General features: G+C 45.8%; 1 protein-coding gene across 2 annotated transcripts in view; it reads right to left on the bottom strand.

Moving 5' to 3' along the window:
* Positions 1–20,372, bottom strand: part of PACC1 (proton activated chloride channel 1) — a 32,770-nt gene extending 12,398 nt beyond the window's left edge. The window contains exons 1-3 of one of the 2 annotated variants that reach the window (XM_082400483.1): positions 20,188–20,370; positions 16,000–16,096; positions 1,294–1,503 (exon numbers count right to left, since the gene is read on the bottom strand). In XM_082400483.1, coding sequence (XP_082256609.1) covers positions 1,294–1,503; positions 16,000–16,096; positions 20,188–20,223 — 343 coding nt within the window. In that variant the 5' untranslated portion in view covers positions 20,224–20,370. Of the gene's footprint in view, positions 1–1,293; positions 1,504–15,999; positions 16,097–20,187 lie in introns of both variants that reach the window. The other variant, XM_082400484.1, reaches the window with a different exon arrangement.

A 20,372-nucleotide genomic window follows, 5' to 3' on the forward strand; every position in this document is an offset into this window, starting at 1 on the left:
GAGAGAGAAGAAAAGTGTCACAGAGGATGGGGCGCTACACACCCTGCCCTCAGAAAGCCCTGCTCTAATGGAGGAGACAACTGCCCTCTCTGTAAGCCCCTCCCGGCCGGGGATGCAGCCTCCCCAGTGCCTGCACCAAAACCCGCCCCGCTTCAGAACCCTGCTCCACACCCTCCAAGGAGGCCTCCGAGACCAAGCCAGGCACTGCCAGGCCCCCCGCACCGCCGCCCACCCACAGACCCACTGGGCAGCCCTCGGCTGCGGGACTCCCAGGTCTCATTCCGTCTCGCCTCTCCTGCCCAGACTGGGAGCTCCAAGTGTGCAAGTCGCAGCCCCAAATCCCTCCCCCTCCCCCAGCCAAGGCACCTCGTTCAAAGCTCTAAGGACAGCAGCTGTTCAAACCTCAATGGCAGAAACACTGAGAGCAGCACGTGGCCCCAGACACAGGCAGAGTCAGACCAAGAGACCAGATACAGAGAGTAAAACCCACAGATAAAGAGACAAAAGCAGACAGAGAAGAGAAACAATCACGAAACAGGCAAAGACAGGCAAGAGCACTGGGACCAGCACACCTGTCGAGAAGCCCCAGGCAGAGGGACCTGAGACTCCGGCTCTGCCCTGTGAACAGGCCATCCGAGGTCACTCGGGGGCATCCTGTGGGCAGAGCCTTAGCTCACAGAGCTCACACCTCCCGGTCCACTCCAGGCTGCCAGAGCCCAGTGCCAGCCCCACCGGCCTGGAGCAGACAGCCCGCTCCACGGCAGAGACAGCCCCTCACAGGGACAGGAGAGGTATGGATGATGTGGCCTGGGAGCCCCTCTCCAGGCAGGGCCCCGCCCACCTCTGGATGGCCTCGCGTCCCTGCCACCTGTAACTCCCACTTCTCCTCAGCACTGGCCTCTGGCTCCAGCCAGGCTAGACTCATCCTCTCCAGAGAAGCCCTCCGCCTCCCTACGCTCCCCTTTGCTCCTGTGGACCCCCCTCCCAGAGAAGCTCTCTTCCATTTACCAAAGGCCAGCTCATATCCTGCCACTGAGCATAAGCATTCCTTGCCCACCCCAGTCCTGCAGCGACCACTCCAGGCTCGGTCCACCTCCCTCCTCGGCACGTGACACTCTGCTGGGTACCAACAGCAGCTCTTGGGGTGCGTAACCCACACCTAGACTGTGCTCGGACTCCTCTGCCCTGTCCGTGGTGCCCAGCACGACGCCAGGAGTGCAATGGCAGCTCAGGGAGTATTTGCAAGTCGATGCCCCAGACCTGGGCCTGATGTCTGCCTGGGGCAGGCTCTACCTGGGGCGTCGTAGCGATCCACCTCCTTGTAAGACACCGACATGACAGGGTGCTTGAGTTTCTCACGAAAGTCCGTGATGGTCTGGTAGACCAGGAAGACGGCCACGGCCATGAGCAGCAGGTAGATGAAGATGAGCAGCACCGAGAAGACGTTCTTCAGGCAGGCCTTGCTAAAGCGGATGCTGCTGCAGGCGGACTCGCTGTCCAGGGCTGAAGGACAATGACACACACGTGATCCAGAGGAGGTGGGCAACCTCCAGGCCCACGACCTGCTTTACCAAGGAGGCGAGGTCGCCCACACCCCCAACCTCCCCACCTCAGCCCTCACATCCGAATCACAACACGCGGCCCCTTTCGACCTTCACCACACACCTGCTCTGCCAGGAGGGGGACCCTGAGCTGAAGGAGGCGCCCCTCTAGAGGGACAGACAGTTACAACCCAGCAAGGGAGACGGCCCCAGCCTACCTCTCTGGCCCCATCCCCTGACCACTCCACTCCCCCAGGACCAGCTGTACTAAACAACTGTTCCCAGTGTGCCCTCCTCAGCCCTGGAGCCCCTCACACCCCAAGCCTGGCCTGAGGCACTGCTACTGCTGACTCCGAACTCATCCTTCAGGGTCAGTTTAGAAAGGTACTTCCTCAAGGAAGCCTTCCCTTATCCCATAACTTGATTTGGGCACCCCTTCCTCAGTGCTCCCAGGGCACCCTATGTCCACTGTCATCACTCTGCAATGTTACTGTCTACATGTCTTTTTATCCCCCTAGGCTGTGAGCTCCATGAGAGCAGCAACAGGGCCAGTCTTGTCCATACTGAACCCCTAGCCCTTCACGCTGTGCCTGGAATAGAGCAGGCATTCTGCAATTAGATGGTAAATGACTGAATGTGTCCCGATGCCAGCCCCTCCCCAAAAGTCCTATGTTGAAGCCCCAACCCCCAATGTGACAATATTTGGAGACAGGGCAGTTAAGTAGGTAATTGGGTTAAACAAGGTCATAAGGATGGGCCCTAATCCAATAGGACTAGTATCCCTATAAGAAGAGGAAGAGCCCAATGGCATTTTTCACAGAACCTGAACAAAAAATTTTTTACTTTGTATAGAAACACGAAACAACCTGAATAGCCACAACAATTTTGAGAAAGAAGAGTGGAGCTGGAGGAATCATGCTCCCTGACTTCAGACTATACTACAAAGCTACAGTCATCAAAACAGTATGGTAGGGGCACAAAAACAGAAATACAGATCAATGGAACAGGATAGAAAGCCCAGAAATAAACCCACACACTCATGGTCACCTAATCTATGATGAAGGTGGTAAGAATATACAGTGGAGAAAAGACAGTCTCTTCAATAAGTGGTGCTGTGAAAACTGGACAGCTACATGTAGAAGAATGAAATTAGAACATTCTCTGACACCATACACAAAAATAAACTCAAAATGGATTAAAGACCCAAATGTAAGACTGGATACTATAAAACTCCTAGAGGAAAACATAGGCAGAACACTCCTGGACATAAATCACAGCAATATTTTTTCTGATCCATCTCCTAGAGTAATGGTGTAAAAAAAAAAAAAAAAAAAAAGGGACCCAATTAAACTGAAAAGCTTTTGCACAGCAAAGGAAACCATAAACAAAATGAAAAGATAACCTATGGTCTGGGAGAAAATATTTACAAACTACGTGACCGACAAGGGATTAATTTCCAAAATATACAAACAGCCCATACAGCTTAATATCCAAAAAACAAACAACCCAATAAAAAATGGGCAGAAGACCTAGAGACATTTCTCCAAAGAAGACATACAGATGGCCAAAAGGCACATGAAAAGATGCTCAATATCGCTAATTATTAGAAAAATGCAAATCAAAACTCCAATGAGGTTACCACTTCACACCAGTCAGAATGGCCATCATTAAAAAGTCTACAAATAATAAATGCTGGAGAGGGTGTAGAGAAAAGGGATTCCTCCTACACTATTGGTAGGAATGTAAATTGGTGCAGCCACTATGGAGAACAGTATGGAGGTTCCTTAAAAAACTAAAAATAGAGTTACCATATGATCCTGCAATTCCACTCCTGGGCATATATCTGGAGAAAACTCTAATTCGAAAAGATATATGCATCCCAATGTTCACAGCAGCACTATTTACAATAGCCAAGACATGGAAGCAACCTAAGTGTCCAATCAACAGATGAATGGATAAAGAAGATGTGGTAAATATATTTATACAATGGAATACTACTCAGCCATAAAGAAGAATGAAATAATGCCATCTGCAGCAACATGAATGAATCTAGAGATTATCATATTAAGTGAAGTAAATCAGAGAAAGACAAATATCATGGTATATCACTTATATGTGGAATCTAAAAAAACAATACAAATGAACTTATTTACAAAACAGAAATAGAGCCACAGACACAGAAAACAAACTTAGGTTACCAAAGGGGATACTGGAGGGGGTGTGGGGTGAGATAAACTAGAAGTTTGGGATTAACATATCCACACTACTATATATAAAATAGGCAAACAACAAGGACCTACTGTATAGCACAGGGCACTATACTCAATATCTTGTAATAATGGCAAAGAATCTGAAAAAGAATAAATAAAAAATATATATATATATATAAAACTGAATCACTCTGCTGTACACTCGAAACTAACACAACATTGTAAATTAACTATATTCCACCCCCCAAAAAGAAGAAGAAGAGACACCAACGATGCATACACACAGAGAAAAAGTCACATGAGGGTGTGACAGTGGACAGAGTTCAAGGCTGGCAGAGCAGTCAGAGAAGGTTAGGGGGAAACCTGAAAGGGAGGGAGCCACATAGGGTAGTCAACTCCCAAATCTGCAAATGAAATATGCTCAAATTCTTGACTGGAGACCTCAGGAGGGCCAGCAAAAAAGCAGCAGCTGGAAACCGAAAGATCTGAGTGGAGATTTCAGCTGCTGCTAATGCAAGGAACACAGGAGATTAGAACTTGAGTTTTGTCATTTTAACTACCTGCTAAGACAAAAATTCTTCAGAGGATCATAAGAGAATCCAGAACCTCTATAATGTGTCATTGATAACGTCTAGTGTTCAATAAAAAAAATCACTAGACATGCAGAGAAACAAGAAAATGTGACCCATACTCAAGGAAAAAAGCAGTATATAGAAACCAACGACAAGATGACCCCAAATGTTGCAATTAGCAGACAGGAATTTTACAGCACTTTAAGGATTTAAAAGAAAATGTAAGGATAAGGAATGAACAGAGGGGAAATACAGAAACTGAAACTGTAGAAAAGAACCAATGGGAATTCTAGAGCTGAAAAGAAAAATAAATAAAATGAAAAACTCACAGCATAGTCTTTAACAGCAAAATATGACAAGAAAAAAAAGCCAGTGTAGTTGAAGTTAAATGAACAGAAATTATCCAATCTAAAACAAAAAAAGATTGAAGAAAAAAACTAACAGAGCCTAGACAACTGTGGGACAATATCTAGCAGTCTAACAACATGTAACTGAAGAGAGAAAATGGATTGCAAAAAATATTTGAAAAAATAATGGCCCAAACTTCCCAAAACTGGAGAAAAAACATCAATTTATAGATCCAAGAAGCTCAGTACATGCCAAGCAGGATAAATAAGAAAACCAATCCTACGCAAATCATAGTCAAACAGCCAATGCAAAGGTAAGAGAAAAATCTTGAAAGCAGCCAGGAAAAAAAAAAAAGGCATATTACATACAGGAAATTATATCTAACGATAGGTTAACTTTTGATCAGAAATAATGAAGGCCAAAAGACAATGGAACATCTTTAAAGTACTGAAAGTAAAAAAAATCTGTCAACTGAGAATTTTTAAATTCCAGCAAAACTAACCTTCAAAAATGAAGGGGATAAGGTTATTTTCAAACAAAAGCTGAGAGAATTCATCATCAATAGACTTGCACTACAATGCACGTTAAAGAAAATTCTGAAATGACACTAGATGGTAACACTCAGATGTATAGGAAGGAATAAAGATCCCTGGAAATGTTAAATAGGTAGGTAAATATAAAAAGCTATTTATATATTTTTAAAATTTTAGGCTATCTAAAGCAAAAATTATACAACAATATCATAAGGTTTTCTAACTTTTGGGAAAGAAGGAACAGAGAAACAACATATAAGACAAATAGAAAACAGCAAAATGGTAGAACCAAATGCAACCATATCAGTAATTACTGTAAATGTAAATGGACTAAACACTCCAATTAAAAGGCAGAGACTGTCAGCCTGGATTAAAAACTAGATCCAACCAAATGATGTCTATAAGAGATGGACTTTAAATACAAAGACACAAGAGTATTTGCTCATAATTATTTCATTTTCTTTTATTTAAAAGCACAAAAGCAAGAGGAGCACAGAACTTTTAAATGTCCTAGATTGACAGAGAGAAGGAAATCATTCATTCTTTACTTCTACAAACATACATCAAGCATCAACTCTACATGCAACACTTTGTGCTAGGTGCTTCAGGGAGATACCAAGAGAGAAGGATTGATGGTTTGTGCTACAAGTGCTACAGGATTCAGAAGGATGTGAAGATGTAAAATGTGAGATTTCTTTTTCTTGGAGAGATGAATGGGGAGTGCAGGGTTAAGGGCAGAGATCAGCAAAGGCTTTGTGGAGGAGGTTGCATTAGCCCTGTCCCTAAAGCACCAGGAGGATTTTGAGGAAGAAATAATTTGGTGTTCATTATTCATTTGTTTTGCAAACTGAAAGACCAGATATCTAGGCCAGTGGTAGAGTAAGAGCTTGGTCTCCAGCCCCAGCTCTGCTATTAAATATAACTACTCTGTGACCCAGGACAGTTACTTAATGCTCCTAAGCCTCACTTTCTTCATGTGAAAAGGAAATAATCATTTCAATTTTCTAGGATTTCTGAGAGAAGCAAATGAGAGATTGTTGTAAAATGCACTATAGAGTGCCTGCTCAATGAATTACTGTTACTGGAGACCCAGAACGTACCCTCTACCCTTCAAAAAATGAAGCCCTCGATGATGAACATAACAAAGATGAAGAGCATAGAACGACAATCTCATAATAATTAACTAGAAAAAATATATGCGGAAGATAAAATGGAGGTGGGGCAGAATACAGTGTCTTTCATATAGTAGTCATGTAATGTTTCCATGTCTGTTAAATGAATGAATAACACAAATAACAGATGAACTAAGTCTTACAATGCTTACTAGCTACCCTCAATTGGTCAGAGAATACTAGTGTATTTCAGGCACATAAAATTATAAGCCAACTGGTGTGCCTTATTATTTCTGGTAAAATAGTTTAGAAAATTCTTACTTTACAGGAATGCCAATTCCCAGAAGTGTCTGTGTGGTTCCTTCAGGCTGTGAAGAACAGGTTACTGTTGACAATGGATGTTTACTCTAAGAGGAACCGGGAAGCCCCAAGGAAATCCCTTGGGCAGCTGAGAGTGAAGCCAAGGTACCAAGCAGCTCTAGCTCTCCAAAAGGAATTAAAGCAATTCACTTTTTCAACTTCCTTTGTCTCTGATTCCACTTTGGCTGCTTATTGTTTAGTAAGTCCCTAGTGGGACTGTCAATTTCTGCTCCCTCACAGCTCTGCCACCTGCCTTCCCGCTGTGTTCCTCTCATGACCCTGCTCCACTTTGCTCTTGAAGTCCCTCTCTCTGAGTTTTACATGCAGATCCCCTCCTGGAGAGTATCCTGCATAGGTTACCCCATTAGGCACATCTCAAGACACTGCCCTTCTCCACACCCAGCCTGTAGATGGCTTCCCTTAGCTCAGGTGCTGATCCCTGATCAGTCACATGTAGCTTGGCTGCAGGGCCACAGGACCCAAAGTACGGTGGTTTGTGCACAGGCACCTACCCACAGCTGTTTTGCTTGGAAGGCACTCCCAGCCCCCATGGTCCATGTGAGACCACAGGTTCACTTCAAAACATGGCAGGTAAAGGCATATTCACTGTCATGAGCTGCTCATAACTGCAGTGGCAACAGGTTTCAGGTTGCTACATTCTAAGGGGGCTTGAAAAGATCACAAGATAAAAGTGAAGGAACTTCAAATGACTGAATTGGGGTGTAACATCTGAATAGAATTTTTAAGAGTTGGTAGGGACCTGAAAGGCTATCTGGTCCAACCCCATTCCGTGTGCAGTGATCCTGGTACCACAGTCAACAACTGGCACAGAATGAGGGTCCTAGAGTCCTGACTCCTAGCGCATGCTCTTCCACCACATGACAGTAAACATTACTCCTTAAGATTCAGTTACTAATGATGACAAAAGAAGACCTGATTGAAAAAACATAACTTCAAAACAAGCAGAACATTTTTAAGGTAAACTGCATATTACGTCTAGGCTGTACAACATGATGAAGATGAACAATGACAGGCATCTATGGGCAGGGGTCTCCTCTATCACAGCCAGAACAACATGATTTGAAATGTTCTGCCTTCATGATGCCTTTGGTTAGGGAAAGAGATGACTTTCTCCCTCCTTATTCTCGAAACTTCAAAAAAAACCTAACTTAAGGCAAAAAGGCAAAAAATTTAAGGCAAAACACTAATTTAACAAAAAGGTCACATGACAACTGCACCACCTGCATTTGTTTGGCAGGGGTACCTGGACAAATTGCTCTCATGGGAACACGGGCCCAGAGTCTCTTCTGTTTCATTCACAGAAGCCAGGTTTAGCCTCTTCACAGGCCCTTCACTGATCCACAAATTGGCATGTAACGTAAATAAAACACTGTAGAATTGTTTATCATCCACACGTGCTATATGTGACACTCCGATTCTAAAAGTAGACACCGTTTCATTTTACCATTTTTTTAGAAAGGTGCTGGATATTTGAGAAAATGTCCCACGCACTCTGCAGTCAGAAAAACCAAACTCTGGCTTTTTTTGTGGCAAGCAGGATGAATGTATTTTAAAAGTATACGTCCTTTATATATATGCAAAGTCACAGTAGTAGAAGAGAAAAATAATGCACAAGATTTTCTGGGGAAAGGTAATTTATGAGTTTTGTAAAACCCATGACAGAATAGTTTCAAAAACCCAAACTTGCCCCAGAATGTAAGTCAGGCCATTAAGAGTATATGTAAAACATTGTGGGACCTTTATTTACAGGAAAGGAAACTGGCTGATTACCGCAACCCTGCAAAACTCCACCTTGCAGAGAGCACTGGGCTAAGATGCATTCAGATTGTGAAGAAGAAGTGACTTCTTTATCTTTTTTTCTTTTTAGTGATGTGGTGGGTTTGTTGTTTTAATTTTGTTTTGGTTTTTCTGTGAGATATAATTTACATACCATAAAATTTACCTTTTTAAAGTGAATATATTTAGTAGTTTTTAAAATATTCACAAGGTGTATAACCATAACCACTATCTAATTACAGAACGTTGTCATTACCCAAAAAGAAACTCCACACCCATTAGCAGTCACTCCACCTTCCTCCTAGTCCCTGGTAACCAATAATCTATTGGGTCGGCCAAAAGTTTCTTTCGGTTTTTTCCGTAAGATGGCTCTGGTAGCACTTAGTTGTCTTTAACTTCGTTCAAAACAATCTTGTTAGATTGTATGTGAGAGCTGTCATATCAGCGTGCATTTAAAAAAAGACTTATCAAAATTTGTGAGTTTCTGTGTAGTCATTTTAATATTGAAGATGGAAGAAAAAGAGCAACATTTTCAGCATATTATGCTTTATTATTTCAAGAAAGGTAAAAACACAACCGAAATGCAAAAAAAGATTTGTGCAGTGTATGAGAAGGTGCTGTGACTGATTGAACATGTCAAAAGTGGTTTGCAAAGTTTTGTGTTGGAGATTTCTTGCTGGAGGATGCCCCACGGTTGGGTAGACCAGTTGAAGTTGATAGCAATCAAATTGAGACATTAATTGAGAACAATCAGTGTTATACCACGCTGAAGATAGCCGACATACTCAAAATATCCAAATCAAGCGTTGAAAATCATTTGCACCAGCTTGGTTATGTTAATCGCTTTGATGTTTGGGTTCCACATAAGTTAATCCAAAAAAACCTTCTTGACCATATTTCCACACGCGATTCTCTAACGTAATGAAAACGTTCCGCTGTTTTTTTTTTTTAAGATTTATTATTTATTTATTTTTGGCTGCATCAGGTCTTAATTGGGGCATGCGGGCTCTTCGCTGCAGCGCGTGGGCTTCTCTCTAGTTGTGGCGTGCGGGTTTTCTCTTCTCTAGTTGTGGCATATAAGCTCCAGGGCGCGAGGCCTCTGTAGTTGTGGTGCACGGGTTCCAGAGCGCACGGGCTCTGTAGTTTGCAGCATGCAGACTCTAGTTGAGGCGCGCCAGCTCAGTAGTTGCAGTGCACGGGTGTAGTTGTCCCGCAGCATGTGGGATCTTAGTTCCCTGACCAGGGATCGAACACACGTCCCCTGCATTGTAAGGCGGATTCTTTGCCACTGGACCATGAGGGAAGTCCCAAATGTTCCGTTTTTAAAACAAACTGTGACGGGCGATGAAAAGTGGATACTGTACAATAATGTGGAATGGAAGAGATCATGGCGCAAGCGAAATGAACCACCACCAACCATACCAAAGGCCGGTCTTCAGACAAATAAGGTGATGTTGTGTACACAGTGCAATTGGAAGGGAGTCCTCTATTATGAGCTCCTTCTGGAAAACCAAACGAATAATTCCAACAACTACTGCTCCCAATTAGACCAACTGAAAGCAGAACTCGTGGAAAAGCATCTGGAATTAGTCAACAGAAAACACATAATCTTCCAACAGGATAACGCAAGACGGCATGTTTCTTTGATGACCAAGCAAAAATTGTTACAGTTTGGCTGGGAAGTTCTGATTCATGTGCCGTATTCACCAGACATTGCACCTTCGAATTTCCATTTATTTCAGTCTTTACAAAATTCTCTTAATGGAAAAATTTTCAATTCCCTGGAAGACTGTAAAAGGCACCTAGAACAGTTCCTTGCTCAAAAAGATAAAAAGTTTTGGGAATGTGGAATTATGAAGTTGCCTGAAAAATGGCAGAAGGTAGTGGCACAAAAGGGTGAATACATTGTTCAATAAAGTTCTTGGTGAAAATGAAAAATGTGTCTTTTATTTTTACTTAAAAACCGAAGGCATTTTCTGGCCAACCCAATACTTTCTCTTTCTATGGATTTACCTATTCTAGGCAAGTCACATAAATGGAATCATATATGTGACCTTTTGTGTCTGACTTCTTTCACTTCACATGTTTTCAAGAATCGTCCATGTTGTAGCATGTACCAGCTCTTCATTCCTTTTTATTGCACAATAATATTCCATTCTGTGAACATACTATTTTAATTATCCATTTATCAGTTGATGGACATTTGTGTTGTTTCTATGTTTTGTCTATTATGAGTAATGCTATGAACATTCATTACAAGTTTTTGTGTGGACATAAGTTTTCATTTCTCTTGGGTATATACCTAGGAGTAGAACTGCTGGGTCATATGGTAACTCTATATTTAACCTTTTGAGGAACTGCTGTGACTATTTTTCACAGTAGCTGTACCATTTTACATTCCCACAAGCAACGTATGGGGGTTCTAATTTCTCCATATCCTCACCAAAACTTGTTAATCATCATTTTATTGATTATAGCCATCCTCGTAGGTATGAAGTGGTATCTCACCGTGGTTTAGATTTGCCTTTCCCTGACGACTAATGATGTTGAGCATCTCTTCATGTGTTTATTGGTCATTTGGATATCTTCTTTGAAGAAACATTACTCAGATTCTTTGCCCATTTTTTAATTGGGTTGTCTTTTTATTATTGAGTGTAAGAGTTCTTTATATATTCTAAATACAAGTCCCTTATCAGATATATGATTTGAAAATTTCTCCCACCCTGTGGGCTATCTTTTCACTTTCTTGATAGTATCCTTTGATGCACAAAAATTTTTCATTTCGATGAGGTCCAATTTACCTATTTTTCCTTTGGTTGCTTATCTTTGTCTATTCTATTAATATACAACTGTTTCCGTGGAGAACTGATTGTAATGACTAATTAACTGTTTTCCTCAATGTGATTACATCTCTGATGTAATAAACTGCTTATTCAATTAGCATGTCTGGTCTCATCTCTCCCTTTGAAAAGAATAATAAGTGGTTGTGCTTCCCCTGATAGAGAGGCAAAGAACAGACTGAGGCTTTTACCACATTATGGTAAGGAATTCTTTATCTCAGAGAGTAACAGTGGGAACATAATCCTGGGCGCTAGGTGCTTAACTCAAACCTCAGCTGCTAAATGCTCAGCAGCCTCATACTGTCTTCCTGTCTTGCTACTCTTAGTTCCAGGCCTTGCATTCAACTCCAGCTCCACCTCCTCTTCTGGCCTCCAAGTGTGGACATCCTCTGAGGCTCAGTCTCCATGGCCCTCTCCTGCTCATTCCACATTCTGTATCCCTGGCTTTCTTCCAGGCCCCTAAACCACCCATTACGGGTCCTCTCTCCTGTCAATCCTATACCTCTCACTGCCTCTAGGCCATCTCTAACCAGGCCCACCACATCGACTGAAGCGTGGTGTGTGCACCACAGATGAGCATCTTGTCTTCCAGCCACTTGCCCCTCCGGACTCTGTCTCTGTATGGTATTAGTCTCCCACTCACCTGGCTTCAAACCTCAGAGTCTTCTTTGGTTCTTTCTTCTCCCCTTCCCCCCACATCAAAGCAGCCTATCACATCACCCTTCAGCCTTTGACGTGGCACAGTTGTCTCGCTTCACCTTAATCCAGGCCCACAACCTGCCACACTGATCTTCCTAACATGCCCACTTCACTCCTCTTACTGCTCTGCTCCAATCCCTTTGAGTACTGCCTGCCCCCTAGAGAAAGTCCAAACCCCGACACTCAAAACCACCCCCAGTCCGACCCAGCTGAGCTTTCCTACCTCACCTCCCTCTGCTTCTCCTACCAATCCTCTGCTCCAACCACTGTGCCACCCACCGATTCTGAAACACCCTATTGTCATTCCCATCTCTACGTGTTTGCGCACACACCCCTCCTCCCTGGCCAGCCCTTCTTTTTCACCCATATATCACCGTCCTTCAGATTCATCCCACTTCCTTCACCAACCAGCCCTCCTTCGTTCACTCCTGAAGCACCTGTCTCTAGTATTTCTTTGGCCCTCATTCAGTCATTCAAGTTGGCTTACATGAGATGCCTTCCTGCTCCAAATCCCCACCTCCCTCTCCCGGGGTACCAATACACACTGAGCACCTACAGAGGGCCAGGCATTCTACCAGGCACTGGAGTTACCATGGGGGTAGGGAGGGGACAAACCTTTGTGCCTCACAAAACTCAGGGGCAGGGCCTAGGGGCTGACACAATTAACGAAAGAATTATAGTCAATAAATGGACACTCTCAGCTGTGCTAAATGCTACAAAGGAAAAGTACTGAATGCTAGAAAGCAGGTAACAGGGAGAAAAAGACCCCATTAGGTAGCTCAGGGCAGGCTGTGTAGAAGGAGGGCAAGTTCTTCTTTGGGTAACTTGCCTTCTCTCTCCACATGGCCTGAGTTTCCGGAAGTAGGCCATGCCTCACTCACCTTCTTCGTGGTTTTAGCATTGGGCATAGAGGTGAAGGAATCCATGAGTGACTCTGGTGGAGGAAGGGGAGGATTCTGGAACAAGAAAGCATCTCATCCAGGAACAACTGAGTCAGAGTCAGAATACGTTCAGAGACAGCCCGGGGTTCAATTTGAGCCCTGCTACTCATTAACTCTGAGCACAGTACTTAACCTCTCTGTGCCCCAGGTTTCCGTCTATAAACTAGGACTAACCGCCTCCCTCAGAGGGTGGCTGGGAAGATTACGGGATAAAGTATATAGAAAAAGCCCTACCCAGGCCTAGTAGAGGAAAGCACCTCATCAATGGTGGCTGATGTCATTACCATTATTTTTATTATTCTTAGGGGACTCAGAGGCAGGAAATGAGCTCTGAAAGTTGTATACCAGGTCATCAAATTCGGGCCAAGTCACTACTGAGACCAGCCAAATGGGCTTCTGAGCACTGGATTGTCTATGGTCTGAACAGGAGATGCGCCCAGGAGAGTTTCCCCAAAAGCAGGGAAGGCTCTTTGCCAGCCAAAGGAACTACCCAAAATTTGCTCTACCTGAGGTCTGGCTGCCTGCTCTGACTGATCTCAGGCTTTGAGGCCCCAGGAAGCTGAGGCAAAAGAGAGGCTGCCAAGGTCGAAGGTCATCATGGCCACTTCCTAATTTGCCTGGCATTTATCTATAAAAGGAAACACAACAGGAAACTTCATCTTTCCAAGTCTGGCCTCCCCTCCTCTTCCTGCTGTCACCATCTATTCTCTTCTGATTGGGGGCAAGAGGGCAGTGCAGGGTGCAGTAGGCAGAATAATGGCCCACAAAAGATGTCCACGTCCTAAATCTTGAAGCCTATAAATATGTCAAGTTACGTGGCAAAGATGGGATCAAAGTTGCTAATCATCTGACCTTAAAACAGGGAAATTATTCTGGATTATCTGGATGGGCCCAATGTAATCACAAGGGCGCTTTAAACATGGAAGAGGGAGGCAGAACGAGGAGATGTGAGAAAGACCTGAAGACGGAAGAAGAGACATGAGCCAAGGAAGGCAGGCAGCCTCGAGAAGCTGGAAAAGGCACTAAAATGGATTTTTTCCTGGAGACTCCAGATAGGAATTCGCCTGCTGACACCTTAATTTTAGCCCAGTGAGACCCATTTTGGACTTCTGATCTCCAGGACTCTCAGATAATAAATCTGAGCTGTTTAAGTCACTAAGTTTGTGGTAACTTGTTACACACACAATAGAAACTAACATACAGGGCTTTCCAACAGTTCTCCCTGGGACCTTAGGGCTTCAGGGGCAATGCCTAGAGTGACAGTGAGGGTAGTCATGCTACGACATTTTACACATTGGGCTTTAATAGAAGGATGCTTAAGATATTTTTTAAAAATCACGGGTGCAGTAGAAAGAGTCTGGGGTCAGACAGAGCTTGATCCAGTCTGTCTGTTGACCAGCTACATGATCTTCCCACACTTCATTCAGCCTCTCTGAGCCTCAGGGCCTCATCTGGAATCATGAGGATGACAGCCTCCCAGGGTTGTTATGAGAATTAAATGGGCAATGGGGATGACAGAGCCTGGCAGGCAGTAAACATTAGCTGCCCTTCCTGCCTCCTTCCTTCTACAAAGTCCTCTCTAAGGATTAGGCACAATCACAGAATTTCCTATCCCATTCCCCTCCCCTACAAATATGGGAATCCAGAGGAGCAGAAGCCCACCTCCCTCAATCCACCCAAGAAGCTGGAGTCAGGCTGGGACTCCATTCATTCACTCACTCACTCAATGAATCCTTACTGCATGGCCAGGGCTGAATGGGGGGCAAAAGGGACTGTCTCCACCCTGGTGGAGTTTACAGTCTAGTAGAACAGACAGACACTAATCAAACAGTCAGGCAAACACATATACCATTCCATCGGCGACAGCTGCAAGGGAGAGATGTGTAGGCTACAAGTGACGGGGGAGGTGATCTAGCCAGGAGGTCAGAGAAGGCTTCGCAGGGAAAAAATGAGTGAGCTGAGAGCTGAAGAATGATTACGCATTAACAAGGTGACAAACGGAAGAGAATTCCAGGCAGAGGAATAAAACTGCAAAAAGGCGCAATGGTGGGAGGGAGGCCCGAAGTAAAAGAAGGCCAGCATGGCTGAGGGGCAGGGAAAAAGGGGAAGTAGGGAAGGAAGGAAAAACGAATGACTTTTGGGTTCAACTGGGTGGTGATGGTACCATTCCTGGAAACAGGAGACACTGGAAGAGGGCGAAGCTGGCAGTGGGGAGACCATGAGGTCAATTCTGGACATGTGGAGTTCAGGGGACCTTTGGGACATCCTGGCAGAGCCACCATCTGGGAATCTGGATATACAGGATATGCGAACAGGTAACCTCTGGGCCAGAGATATAACCACGGCAGTCACGTGTGAGCAAACAGTGACTAAGGCAGGGGAGGAGGCCTGAGTGAGGTCACCTGCCAGAGACTGAGAGAAGGGGGCCTCTGAGAAACATTTAACACCCAAGAGCTGGAGGGTGACTGCAAAGGAGGCTGGAAGGAGTGACCTGAGAAGTAAAGTGTCGCATCATGGAAGCTAAGGGAGCAGAGCGTATCCGGGATGAAGAAGTGGTTGACAGTATCAAACATTCCTGCAAGGCTCTGCAAGACGCCACCTTACTGATGGGACCACCCAGTTGGGCGACAAAACCGGAGAGGCCTGATGTCCGGGGATGAAGCCTATCAGATAATCGCCCAGAGTGCCCTGGGAAGCGACCCAGCTATTAGAGGCTCAACTGCTGACAGCGTCCCTGGGAAAAAGGAACACAAAAACAGAGACCCAAAGTTCTTGTCATTGTATCCAATGGCCTGGCCTCAGGATCTGGCTCAAACTACAGGACAGAAAAGAGCAGATGCCGGCTTGGACACATCCTCTGTCCAAAGGCTGGTTAAATATGTATAACTCTAAAACGAGGGCAGTACTTGAGATCCGACACCAGGCAGGGGCTGTGCCTCCGACACAGGTCCCCAGCTGGCGAGCAGCCTGGACCGGGGCCTCCAGCTGCAGCAGTGGCTCAGCACCGTTTGCTGGCACTTCCACCCCCAGCGCTGAACCCACTTACCTGGTAAGATCCCTGGACCCTGGACTTTGACCGCCTCCTTTTCCCGCTCGTCCGCCCGCTCTGAGTTCTCAACCACCTGATCCAACTCCTCACTCAGCTAAAGGGAGAAACAAAGAGGGCAAGGAAGTCAGCTATATCAGCTTTGCTTTTCTGGACTAGAATAAGAAAGCAGAAGCTGTTTCTCACTTAACTGTCATCAAAAAGAAATCACATGATATAGGGTATGTTATACCAATTCTACAGATTAGCACACTGAAGCTCAGAAAATTCAAATAACTTCTATGTGTTAGTTTCCCAGGCTGCGGGAACAAAGCACCACAAACTGGGTGGCTTAAAATAACAGGAATTTATTCCCTCACAGTTAGGGAGACTAGAAAGCTGAAATCAAGGTGATGGCAAGGTTGGTTCCTTCCGAGGGCTGTGAGGAAGAACCTTTTCCATGCCTCTCTTCCAGCTCCAGATAATGGCCAGCAACCCTTGGTGTTCCTTGCTTGTAGATGCACCCCATCTCCGATCTCTGCCTCCATCTTCACATGGAGTCTCTGTGTCTCCACATGGTCAATCTTCTTATAAGGACATCATTCATACTGGGTTAGGGCCCATTCTATTTCAGCATGACTGCGTCTTAACTAAATACATCTGCAATGACCCTATTTCCAAATAAGGTCACTTTCTGAGGTGCTGGGGGTTAGGACTTCAACATACCTTTTTGGGGAAGACAATTCAACCCACAATACTTTCCATGGCCATAGAGCCAAGAGCAAAATCCAAGTTAGCCTAGTTCCAAAACCCATGCTCTTAATCACTTCCCAAAGGAGGAGGAAATGCAAGCTTAGAGTCTGCTGAGGGAGCAGAGAGAACAGAAGTTGGTGTCAGAGCTAAAGTCCACCAACTCAGGATGCAAACGGCAGAACAAAGTGGGGAGGGCAGACCATCCAGAGACAGGTGCTGATTGGCAGCCTAATAGCAGGCAACGTCCACCTCACTTCATCAGAGTTCTCACCTGTCAAAGGGGGACAATGATACCATGATAACCAACAAGGTTCCACAGCATTAAGGAGAAAAGCAAGAAACACCAAGACCAGAGGTCAGAGGAGGACCTATCACTGGATTGGGAGGTGAGGGAGGGGATAGACTTCCCAAGTATTTTCTTAGGCTCACAGTGTCAACACTTAAGGTCGCAGGACATCATTAAAAATTCATCTCTAAGAAACTTGAGTTAAAACAAAGCTCTTACGTATCTAATATTCTTCCATCTCCTTCTCCATGCCTCTGCTCCTGCCCTTCATTTATTTATTTTTAACATCTTTATTGGCATATAATTGCTTTACATTGTTGTGTTAATTTCTGCTATATAACAAAGTGAATCAGCCATATGTATACATATATCCCCATATCCCCTCCCTCTTGCGTCTCCCTCCCACCCTCCCTATCCCACCCCTCTAGGTGGTCACAAAGCACCGAGCTGATCTCCCTGTGCTATGCGGCTGCTTCCCACTAGCTATCTATTTCACGTTTGGTAGTGTATATATGTCCATGCCACTCTCTCACTTCGTCCCAGCTTACCCTTCCCTCTCCCCGTGTCCTCAAGTCCATTCTCTACGTCTGCGTCTTTATTGCTCCTTCCCTTTAGAATCAGGTAAAGCCCCTGGTTTAAAGCCCTGAAGCCCAAAAGAAAAGAAAACCAACATGTGAAAGATGGCTAGGAGGTTAGAGAAGACACCATGAAACGCAGGCCCACAGTGGGAAGGAACACAGATCAAGAGGTCCCCAGGGCTCTTTCCCTTTTGCTGGCCAAAGGGCAAGGAGGATGTTAGTCCTGGGAAGGCCCAGTGTTCTCTGATCCAAGCCTCGCACAGGTTCAGCCTAACCCTAACACACTCCTAACCCAGTTCCCCTCCTGACTACCTGCAGCCATAATAAACACACCTCCTTGCCCGGCCCTGGCCAAATTCTCAAATGCCCCATCCTGCAAAACCAAAATCTCCCCCCAGCAAAGAAACCTAACTCGGAGCTAAGTCCACTCTCAGAATGACCCATACAAGAAAGATTCAGGAGGCCTCCTTCTTCTGAAGAAGGTGAGAGACAGGGACTTCAGAACGGGCCACTAAGGAAAGTAAGGGGAGGGGTCCTTCCAGTGTCTTCCACCAACGGAAACTGAATCCACCCTTGGCCTTACCCCTGCAAGCAGGAAAACTGCCTATATTTTAATAAACATTTTAGGAGCCCTGCTAGGTAAGGAGATAATGCAGGTTGCGTGTGAACGGTGAGGGACATGGTCCTGTAAACAAGGACCTCAAAGCTCCCCAGAAGCAGAAGCAGCCCACATCCTGTTAATAAGAACTAGCATTCACGGAGGGGTCACGACTGCCAGGCACTGAGCTGAGCACTTTCACAGACCAACTCATCTAATCCTCAGAGCCCTGTGAGATAGGGACTATCATTACCTTCATTTTGCAGATGAAGAAACTTGAGGCTCAGAGAAGTTAAGTAACTTGACAAAAGTCACACAAGTGGCAAGAGGCGAGGCAGGATAGGAATGCAGGCTTTTTGACTTAAAAGTCCTAGTATCTACCCACTATGCTCTATTCCCTACAAACCTGAAAACTTTCAGAGTCAAGGAAAGGCACAACTCATTTCCCAGGATTCCCCCACTGCCTCGGGTACAGAATCTAGGGGCCACAGAATCCACAGCACTGGTTAAAATCCATCAGGCTCCTTTTGGACAAAGGAAATGGTAGGAGAAATACAGAAATTTGTCCCCAAGTCAGATTCTAGCCCAGATCCCACACTACAAAATGGCAAGCCTCAGGCAAATCTCATCTGTCTTCAACTTGGCTTCCCCTTCTACTACAGGGCTAAGGCATCTGCTTTATATACTCCACACAGTATCATTTACAAAGGGAGAAATGTACATCAGTATTGATCAGTATTGATCAAGACAGCAGCAGTTCACATGAGAAGGACTGGCAGAATGATAGACTCGTCTGGGAAGTGAGACCCCTATGGAGCACGTGAGATTTGAGATCCCTCCTTGCACAATGGGGGGAATTTTAACCAAAGGAGTTTGAGAAGGGGTTAAAGAAGAAATGGTGTGAGCATAGGCATAGCAGGAGCACATTTTTAATCGGTGAATTTCCAGTGTGGCCAGAACCTAGGTGGGTGAGGAGATGACGAAGGTAACAGAAGATACGGCTGCAGGGCTGTGAAAGCTTGTAAGAAGTTTGGACTGTTCTGGGTAGACCAACGGCAGCATCAGGTGTATGTAAAAAGGAATGCTCGGGGATCAAGGCAGGGCCCCCGAAAGAATCTGCCCAGCATGGGAGACACCAAAGGGAGAGTTGGTTAGAGCAGACCTGGGGACACAAACCTGAGGATTGAGGATATGGAACTGCCTGAACTTGCCAAGGGAGGGGAGCACGGTGAGGGACACAGGGGAGGGAAGAGAACTAGAGATGACCAAGGTTTGGGACCCTAGAGGAGGAGAAGGAGAGCAGTTCACTAGTGTCAGTAAGAGTCAGCAGGAGGAGCTGGTCTGAGGGAAGAGCTGGAACTGCAGCCTGCAGCTCAGGACAGACAAGAAGGAGACAAAGAAGTGGAAAGTGAGAGTTACAGTCGTGGGAGGAGGTGAAAGTGGAGACAGAAACGGAACGGGGCGAGAAGCAGCTCTGTTGGTGAAAGCACATTTTCAAAGTTGGTTGGCCATCAAAACGAGCTGTAATTATCGCTATCGTTAGCAGCTGCAGGGGCCACGAGGCCTTGGGCGTGGAGGGGACTGATGCCCACGCGCCTCTGCTCAGCTGGGAGGAAGGCGCGGGTGCTTCCACTTGTTGCAAAGAACCTCGGCGTGGGGGCGGGGGGCGGGGTGGAGTCCGCCCGGCGGACCGCGCTGCTGCCTGGATCGGACGAGGCTTTAATCATTCACCTGATGGTTAAGGGTCGAGACTCCGGGGCCCCGGCTCCATCCTTCTGCCAAGCGAAGGCAGCATCCGGAGGAGGCTCGGCGTCCCGCTTCCTTCCTGCTCCGCCGCAACTCAGCACGCGGGGACCCCTCCTCCGAAGCACTCACCGCTACTTGGAGGCGGGCTCTGCCCGCCCGGACGCCCCCCACAGCCCAGCCGCCCGGACCCCCGGGACCCGCTCTGCCTCACAGGAAAATTTGCTTTCGCCCCCGCCCCTGCCTTGTACCTCTTGGTAGGATGTGGAGAGCTCCTGGCGGATCATGGCACTGACCGGACCTAAGGCAAACCTGAGCCCGCTGAGATCCCCGGGAAGCAGCTAGGCGAGCACCGCGACTGCAACGCCGAGATCTGCCGGCTCTCCGAGGCGAAACCGGTTCGCAGGAGCGGCTTCGAGACAAGGCGGGGCGGACT

The sequence above is a fragment of the Balaenoptera borealis genome (genome assembly GCF_965194805.1).
Source record: "Balaenoptera borealis genome assembly, chromosome: 1".
Classification (NCBI taxonomy): Eukaryota; Metazoa; Chordata; class Mammalia; order Artiodactyla; family Balaenopteridae; genus Balaenoptera; species Balaenoptera borealis.